Source organism: Ricinus communis, chromosome 6, assembly GCF_019578655.1.
Source record: "Ricinus communis isolate WT05 ecotype wild-type chromosome 6, ASM1957865v1, whole genome shotgun sequence".
Lineage (NCBI taxonomy): Eukaryota > Viridiplantae > Streptophyta > Magnoliopsida > Malpighiales > Euphorbiaceae > Ricinus > Ricinus communis.
In genome coordinates, this window is record NC_063261.1 from 27,304,980 (window position 1) to 27,314,945 (window position 9,966).

The following is a 9,966-nucleotide window of genomic DNA, read 5'->3' on the forward strand; positions in this document are numbered from 1 at the left end:
TGGCCCGCTTATACTATTTACCTAAAAATATTTTAGTCATTTTATATATTATTAAAATTTATATTATATTTATTATGGGATAATATTTGATATAGTTAAAAATATTTATAGTCTTATTTATTATGTAGACTATTTGTATACTTACCTTTAGGAAGATTTATTTTGATGGAGGATTCTTCTATATACATTTTTACAGATCTAGATCTAAAAAAAATGAGAAGTCTCTCATATATGCTATTTGCTACATTTTTCATCTGCATCTGTTTACTATTTTTGTTTCTGCAATTCTCTCTACGATTCTTCTTCATAAACAATTTAATTTAGTTTTAGTGATTCTTTTAAGATCAAAGAAAGCTTTTTGAGATTGAAGAATAAAGATTAATCATCTTCCTGTCTTGCAGAAATTTAGATTATTTAATCACTATGATTGTGAGATTAGAGATGTTAGACTAGTTTTTTTAGTATTTAATTTAACCTTTATTACTTTGTTTGAACCTTATTATTTTTATATTTAATGAATGATTTTTTTGCCAATATACCTTTATTAGTTTCAGTTGTTGATATTATTTAATCATCATATTAATTCAGTAATAATAATTGTTATAAAAGTATTTAGATTAAATATATCAATGACATCATATTTACTTCAAATAATGTTGATATAGTTTACACAAAAAAGATAATTTCATTGTAAAACTCAAAAAGATTAAACAGTTCAGTACATCATGAGCACCAACTACAATTGTGCCTAGCCATTTGAGCAGAAACACTCATTTAAAAGGGCTTTTCCTGCCACTCTATGGGGAGTCCAATTAGCAACTCTATTAACGCAACAAAAATAAACAGAGTGAAAAGTTTTGGAAAGCTGACTAATATCTTCAATGACAATATCCACCGCGACCGAGATGACATAATTTGAATTAACAACTTGAATAACTGACATTGCATCACCTTCGAAATACACATTAGATAAACCTGCGTGAATTGTTGTTAAAACTTTTTGCATCATTAGCTTGAGTGATTAAAGAAAAAAGAACATCACTGTTTCATTCATTGAGTCTGTATTTATTATTAAAACAAGAACAATACTAAATAATTGGCTAGATTATATATTATTTTATTATATAGTTTTCATAAATCATCTTATTTACATATTTATTTTATTAGTTTATTATTTATTTTATAAATTTTATTATTTTTTTAAAATATTAGTTTAGAGTGTTTAAATTTATTTTTAATTATTTTATATTGATACTTAATCTTTATAATAAGTGGCCTTATAGTTAATTGAGAGATCGACCTCGTGATATTTTATTATTTTTATTATGAGAATGTGTTTGGTGGAAATTTTATTGATCGTGAAGGTATACGAACTATTGTAATTAATTCGTCTTCAGATTGACTTCTTAATCAGATTTTTTATGAATTTCTAATCTCTCTTAACGGTATGCGTAGATCCTCAAAAAACACCACAAGAACAAAAGTCGAATAAGAGTAAATGTGTGTAAATAAAAAAGCTAAAGAACTTGTATTTAATTTGTCGAAAGTTCACATGAACAATTGAATGTGTTTGAAATAAATGCAAAAAAATAAATAGACAAATAATTTTCTGGAAATTAAAATATTTATAGAGAATTTATATTTGAGTATTTAGATAGTGTAGTTATTGATGCTCGGATCTCTTGTTTGATGTCTGCTTCTGCATTTTATAAGAATTTCTAAGTTTCATTTTTACTTAAAGATATGCTTTCATGATTTCTACACGTAGAACCTCGTTCTCTCATTTACTTAGACAGTTGAAGTATAAAAGTGACGGTAACTCTGATAAAACTATTTCATAACTTCTTCTATCTTTTCTTTCACGTCTTAAATCTTTTAATCGTTTATTTTAATTATTAATTAATTAATTAGATAACATAATTATAAATTAAACACAAGAATTTATGCACTTGCAATTTGCGATTATTAAGTTTGAGGTATAAGTTTGTTGATCGAATAAGCATGGAACTTTTGATTTGCGGACCCTTTCTTCAATATAGAAGTCAAATTTGCTTTAGGACTTTGCTCAAATGGTTAACTTAACCTTAATTGTTATAAAGCTATGCTTTCCTATAATAAAACTCAAGAATCAATTGCCCTCTTGCCAAATATTTAAACACTAAAATTAGTCTTTGTCCCAAATTTATTTAATTAAGAAAAGAATAACAAAAAGAGGAAAATGATTTGCAGGCACCGTACACGCAATCTATCACCGCAGATTACGTAGTCACACACACCTTCAAAGTAGCATCCACAACCTAGTCCATAGGCGATCTTAACTCCCATCTCCATGATAATAAATGATAAAATTAACTAAAAATTACATATGGAGTAAAGTTATTGAAATAATATTTTATTATTTTAAAAAAATTATTTTATATTAATTGAGATAATATTTTATTATTTATAGATATTATGTCTGATATATTTTAAATTAATCTAAGTAAATATAAAAAAGAAGAAATCTTATATATAGCTCATAATTAATTTGGCAATTTATAAGGTGAAATGTATAAGAAATTCAAATTTGTCAATATTTTTTTTAAGAAAATTGTCATGTGAAATTTATATGTAATTCATAATAATTTTTCATAGAAATGACAGTCATACGGATATTAAGAAATTATATAGTTATACTTTTTCTATCAATTTGATAATAACTTTTAATATACACATGAATTAAAAAATTATTTTTTAGATTAATATCATTAATTTTATTATTTTATTTTTAAGATATCTTATTAGTTTTTCATAAAATTATCATTTCAATTGGAGATGACAAACAGGTAGGTCGAGTAGAGTTCGGATAAGATCATTTCAGATTTCAGATTATTTTGAATTTAGTCAATTTGGGTCCAGATTTTCTTGGATTTGGGTAATTTCGGATTAGGATGATTTTAGATTCTGTTAGTTTTAGGTTCCGGTTGAGTCGAGTTTGAATGGGCCAGGTTTAGGTCTTTTCTGACCTTGCTTCTTTTTGGGATCCGAATCATTACGAGTTTGATTCGAGTAGGGTTCAAATAAAATCTAGTTCTGGTTGCCTCAAATTTCAGATCGAATTTTAGATTAACTTATCGAGTTCGAATTAAATTTCAAATTGATTTATCTGATTTATTTTTTTATTTTAGGAATTTTATTGAGTAAAGTTACATATATTTAATTTGTTAAAAATTTTCTATTTAAAAATTTGAAATTTAAATTTTTATATTAGAGTGGATCATCTTCTGCTTTATATATGCATGACCGCCTCTTTGTTGAATTATTAGTTTTATTTATCTTATATTTTTCTTTAAAAATGATATGTCTAAGTTAGTACTCGCAAGTGCATGAGCCGTTCCTATAGCAAGGGTAAGTTCACCACAAGGTCGATCTCTTAAGGAATTATGATGCCACTTATTATAAATACTAATTATCAACCATAAAACAATAAAAGTAAATCTAAACACTTTAAATTAGTGTTTTTGAGAGAATAATATTTATAAAATAAAGTAACCAAATAATAAATAAATATGCAATGCAAATGTAAATATCTTATGTTTTAAAACTATATGCTAAAAACAGTATTTAGTCTAGCCATTTACTTAGTAATCTCCTTGTTTTACTTTAAGTGTAGATCTAATGAATGAGATGGTGATGCGCCTTTTCCTTTAGTCATTTAAACTAATGATGCAACTAAAGTTGGTGTCTCTAATATATTCAACCTAAATATGTTCATAACAATTACTATTGCTAAATCAATATGATGGTTAACTAATAATAATAACTGAAACTAATAAAGATATGAAGGTTAATAAATTATTCATTAAATAAGTAGATAACAAGATTCATACAAAAGTAAAAAAGCTAAACTAGACACTTATGAAAACTAGCCTAACATATTTAACCCAATGATTATGGTATTAAATAAAAAAACATAAAACAATAAAGTAAAAACTCCTTCTAGATCTAAAATTTCTTCAAGTAGGAAGATGATTGGTACTCACTCTTTACTTCTTGAAAAGCTCATTAGATCTAAAAAAGACTAATGAAAGTTAAACTAAAATATTTATGGACGAACTATAGAGAAAATAATGGTTGACAAATGTAGAGATAGGAGAGAGCTCTTCTCCTATTTCCAGAATTAGGTTTGCAGAGATATATATAGAGAAGATTAATATAAATTCTAATAATTATGTAAAATGATTAAAATGCCTCTTGTGCCTTCTAAGCCTTACAAATAACAGTCTATGCGTCTTAACTTGGGCCTTTACACGAACATATCCAATTAACTTTTTTTTTTTGAGTATTTAGCTTCATATTTTTCTCTCTTGAAAAATAGACAATTAAGCTTAAGTGAGGCAAAAACACATATTTTCACCATATTATATATAAAGATCATGTTATTAAAGCTCTAAAATATTCTACATATCTATATATAATTTAGACCTATAAAAAACTAAAAAAAAATAAAAAAATACAAATTTTATTAATTTTAAGAATAATTAACTTAATTATTTAGTTTACTGACGAAAGTGATGTCAATTAAAAATTTTAAATTCAAAATGGTGTCAGCATCAAAGATTTATTTAATTAATTTTTTATTATCAATTAAGTTTCTTGACTTTTATAAAAAAACTGTTTAATATTATTAATTTAATTTTTTACTTAAAGTATAATTTTATTTCGGTCTTAAATATTATTCTCCTTATAATTATAACATAAAATATTTTACTTTTTCTACAAAAAAAATTTAAATAAAAAACAATAAAATTACAAAATTCTTAACTTCAATTATTGGATCACTTTTTAATGCTTTTATTTTATTTAATGATTAAGAATTTATAAAGTAATAATTTTTAAAAGGTTAAAAATTTTAAAATAATATTATAAAAGATATTTGTAAAATTTAATTTGAAATAAAATATATTAAAATTAATTATACATAATAATTAAATATCACTAAAATACTATTTTTATTTTAATGAAAAGTTATACTGCGATTATTAATTTAGGTATTATTAATTTTAAATTACGTCGTTCTAGGATTCATATCATTTCTGGTTCGGGTTATTTCCAGTCTTTTATTGTTTTAGACTTGGATTGTTTCGGGTTTGAGTCACTCGAATTTCAGATCATTTTGGTCTCGGGTTACTTCGGATTTGAAGCATTTTGAATTCAAACGGTTTCGGTTTCGAGTTCAGGAATTTAATTTTATGTTAAAATTCGAATTCAAAAGGATCGGATTTCAAGTAAATTGGATTAAATTCTCAAATTCGAATAAAACTCCACTATCTCTAATTTCAATTATATTAAGTATTAAAATAATTTGTAACAATTGTTAACTAAATACTTAAAAATAAACGATGTATTTAAGACAAATAAAAAGAAAAAAAGCTAGTGTTAATTTAGGAGGAAAAAATAATGTGAAAAAATGAAAAATATTTAGTGAATTTTATTCATAAAGCAGGGTTATGAATTTTTCAGCATAGTTATAATTATGACATATAACGTCATTTATTATGTGTTTGGATCCACGCGATGATCAGACCCTAACTAAAAATTATGGTAATTAACAGATTAATCGTATAATTATATGTGAAATAATTTTTGGAGGAACACAGCCTCGTGGCATAATTTCAACGTCCCAAAGAAAAAGAAAAAAAGTTAAAATCACGTGCTCTTGCTGTCTCTCTCTCTTTGAAGGAAGAAAGCAAAACCCTCCCTTGACTCCCAGCACGCTAAACAAAAAAACAAAAAAAACCCAGAGCCTCCACGCTTTCCTCCACCTCGTCTTCTCTTAGAACCCTTCTTCCCCAGATTTCAAACTCTCATTCCTCACGAATCGTTCATTCTACAATGGCGATTTCGTTAAGATCAGTTACTAGAACCAAATCGTTTTCTTCGTTTGTATCTCGCGCTTTCTCTTCTTCTTCTTCGACTTTTAATCCCGAAACTGACCTCAAATCCTCATCCTCGTTCTCTTCTCGGTTCTTTAGCAATCCCTCTTCTTTAACTCTCGATCTTCGCAACCCAAAGGACAGAAATGTCCAGTGGGTTTTCCTCGGTTGCCCTGGCGTTGGTAAAGGCACTTATGCTTCTCGACTCTCTAATCTCCTCGGCGTTCCTCACATCGCCACCGGTGATCTCGTCCGCGACGAGCTCAATTCCTCTGGTCCTCTCGCTTCTCAGGTTCTTATTGATGGCCTGTTTCATTTTATGCCCCTGACAGCTTTAAGATTGTAATTAGAAAAAAAAAAATTTCAAACTTTGACTTTTTTTTTTGTTTTCGTGTTGTAGCTTAAAGAGATCGTTAATCAAGGGAAGTTAGTTTCGGATGAGATTATTATTAGCTTATTGTCGAAGCGACTTGAAGATGGAGAAGCTAAAGGTGAATCTGGTTTTATTTTAGATGGTTTTCCTCGAACTATTCGCCAAGCGGTGAGTGATTATTTTAATTTTCTTTTAAAATATAAGACTATTTGTACTTGACAATTAGGGTCTTCCAAGGACTGGAAAGAAAATTTATTTTTTCTGCTCAAGGAAAAACGAAATTTAGTCTTCTGAGTAATTTTAAATTTTCTCTTTTTGCATCTTGTCCATTAACATGTTTTTAGGAATTGTTAATATGCGTTGTGGAGGAGTCCTTAATCGTTATGCATAAACTTTTATGCTCAACTGTCTTTAAATTTTATACGGAGTGTTTGATTTGGTGAGCTGCGGAACAATGGTTTCTTTTCTGTATTAACAGAAACATGTTGGGCATGAGTCATGTTAGTATAAATCAAATTGGAGTTTTATGAGGATCTAATCAATTACATAAATGTGTAGTTTTTGTGCTTCCTAGTTTAGGAGCTGCTTAAAATATGAAAAAAAAGTTGAGCTAATGCGTTTTGAAAGAATGAGATTTATGATTTCCATAATGTTATTTGCTGTTCACATAGAACTACTAGAATTATGATTCTTTTTTGTTTTTAATCTTTCCCCCCTTTAGACAATTGCTTGTATCCACCAATATAACGTAATTTTATTTTGTGCTGCTTATGATTCAGGAAATATTGGAGGGTGTAACAGATATTGACTTGGTGGTTAACCTAAAGCTTAGAGAAGAAGCTTTACTTGCAAAATGCCTTGGCAGAAGGATTTGCAGTGAGTGTGGAGGAAACTACAACATTGCCTGCATTGATCTCAAGGGTGAGAATGGGAAGCCTGGAATGTATATGGCGCCGCTTCTTCCTCCTCCTCATTGTGCAACAAAACTGATTCAACGATCTGATGATACGGAAGAAGTTGTTAAGGCGCGACTCCGTATTTACAATGAAATGGTATTTCTTCTTTGTTTATTTAATTGACTGTTAGACAAATCTAGGTTTTGTTTGTCAAGCTTTGTAAAAGATAACCCAATTATGAGTCAATTTTGACATGTTGACATATGACTTTGCTGTGTTAGACATTCAGGCATTGTGATTTTCTATTAAGATGCCACCTAGTTCTTCTTCCTCTTAAAATATAATTTTTTTCACTAAACTGTCAGAGTATCTCTGCTGTTGAAATCATTATTCTGTATAACTTTGCTTGTGACCATATGAGGCAAGTTCATAGCTCATGATTTGTCTAAGATGCTCAATTTGTATGATTGGAACTATCTGTTGTCCAATAATTTTGTTACTAATTATTTTTACATGCCCACAGGTGTCATGGTTTATTTAAAAGTGTCTGCTATATTCACTCTAGCGCACGTATGCTACTCTTGTGTTTGGGTTGTTTTTGATGATTCGGTTTTTGCTGCATCTGTAAATTACCACGTTGGGTTAAGCTTATGTTTGGTCACTTCTCTGCCTCTTCTCCTGTAGTTTTCTCATTTAAGTGGTATTTTTAGATGCACTCATTTGAAGTGCTGCCTTGATTTTCATGTAGAAAAATGATTGTAAAGACTGTTTTCCTCTCTTTATCCTAAATATCAATCAAGATATCATAGGACCATAAGTTGAATTCTGGTTCCAACTTCAACTATTTGTTTAGCACCATGTGTCGTGAAAAGTGAAAACAAGTTTTATAACCATTATTAAGGAACTCTGGTTATTTTGTGGCTTATTTTGTTTGTTTGTAATTATTCTGCTTCTGCAGAGTCAACCTGTTGAAGATTTTTACCGTCATCGTGGGAAGCTATTGGAGTTTGAACTTCCTGGGGGAATCCCGGAATCATGGCCAAAGCTACTTCAAGCTCTGAATCTTGAAGATCATGAAGATAAACAGTCTGCAGCTGCATGAGTTTCAATAGCTCTGTACTATATTTGCAAGGTAAATTAGGTCATTCTTTGCTTGTGAGGGATTTGATATTATTTAAATGGAAGGGGAGGAAACACGTATGTGCAATAAACAATAAAACATTTAGATAAGATATTATTTGGAGAGCAGGGAGGCACCATGCACTATTCGTGATATTATAAGGTTGACGGCTGATTTAGTTCAAGGTTATCGCAGTGAACAATCACTGCCATTCAATTTTACCATTGATAATATTAGTTTGGTTGCCTGATGGTTTAGTCCATGGTAATTATATTGTGGCCAACTATCAATTGCCATTCAATTTTGCTGTATCTTTTTTGGTTATGCAACTTTTTTTCAGGGTTCTTTGGACTTGGATGTTCCGATCTGAAAAAAGCAAGTAAAATGGGATGTCTTGTTAAACAGAAATAAGTGGAGATGTGACTAACTTTTTCTCCTTTAAATATCAATTCATTTGAGGTGCTATCTAATGGCTTTAATTGTCTGGCATGTATGTTGGGAATTTGTTTGGCCACCCATTAAATGGTGAAGTATACAGTAAGAAAAAAAATTGCCTAACCATAAACTATTGCCTTTCTTTCTTGTACCAAAATGGAGTGTGCCAAATTATGTATGCATGTATTTTCAATTCTGTTTTTCTTTCCTTAATTCTTTGGGAAAACGTTAAAGTTTTGATTAGGAATTAGTACTCGAAATGTCAATTTTGTGGAATTTTTGTGTAACAAGTGTATGTATCTGGGGTTTCAAGGTGCTTTCTCCTGGTTCTGGTAGATCAGTTGATCCGTACTAATATCATATATGAACCATACCATTTGCCATCCTTTCCTATTGGCATTAAAACGTAATTGTAGTTCACTTTAGCATGCATATATTCTTCTACTTTGGGGTCACTTGATGACATACATAATCATATGGTGCAAGTGGATGGTTAGATCAAGTTTCCCCATTATAATTTATGGACAATCCTAACTGTTTCAATATGGACTAGTTGATTTTAATTCAGTGAAATCTTGGTGTTGCAAATTGCAATAAAGATTTCAGAACTCAGGATCTCTTCCACCGATCATGGGTGGAGGGTACAGGAGGAAAATTGGATCCGTGATTTACTGCGTTTTCTATATGTTCCTTTTCATGTGAATTTATTGAGATGTTAAGCTTATCTGCTCATGCATTTCCACCTAAGTAGCCTCCTTTATTACAGTATCTGGGCACCTTGCTTGATCGCATTTGTGCACCTTTAATAACAATTATATGAATAGAAAAGACCCAAATTTACTTGTCTTTTTCAAAGATATGAAATACAATTCTGAATGGACCTGGTGTGGAGCTCATGGGCATCAGGCATGGACACTTATCTCTGTGTACAGTGGTCATTCCAGTTCCTGTATTAAGCTAACCATTTTCTTTTTTTTCCTTCTCTTTAATGGAACTGAAAATATGGTAGAAGTGAAATAGCAAACTCTCAATAGATTGCTGGGACCGCACAGGATTTATTTAAGCATTTGAAAAGGGAGCTTAGTTGCCTCATTCATCAACATTAAGAGTGAAATATGTGGATAATTGGTATTTCTGAATAAAAGAAAATCAAAGAAACCAAACAAGTAAATTTTACAACTTTTTTCTACCTATTTTTTTGTCACTTTTCCAAACAAGGAAATGTTG

The 9,966-nt window shown here is 29.4% G+C and overlaps 1 protein-coding gene across 1 annotated transcript; it reads left to right on the forward strand.

The window, feature by feature from the left end:
- Positions 1-5,642: 5,642 nt before the first annotated feature.
- Positions 5,643-8,655, forward strand: LOC8264177 (probable adenylate kinase 6, chloroplastic). Its single transcript, XM_002525000.4, has 4 exons — positions 5,643-6,207; positions 6,316-6,456; positions 7,068-7,340; positions 8,143-8,655. Exons 1-4 carry the CDS (start codon positions 5,875-5,877, stop codon positions 8,284-8,286), a joined length of 891 nt encoding a protein of 296 aa, XP_002525046.1. The 5' UTR covers positions 5,643-5,874; the 3' UTR covers positions 8,287-8,655.
- The last annotated feature ends 1,311 nt before the right edge of the window (positions 8,656-9,966 follow it).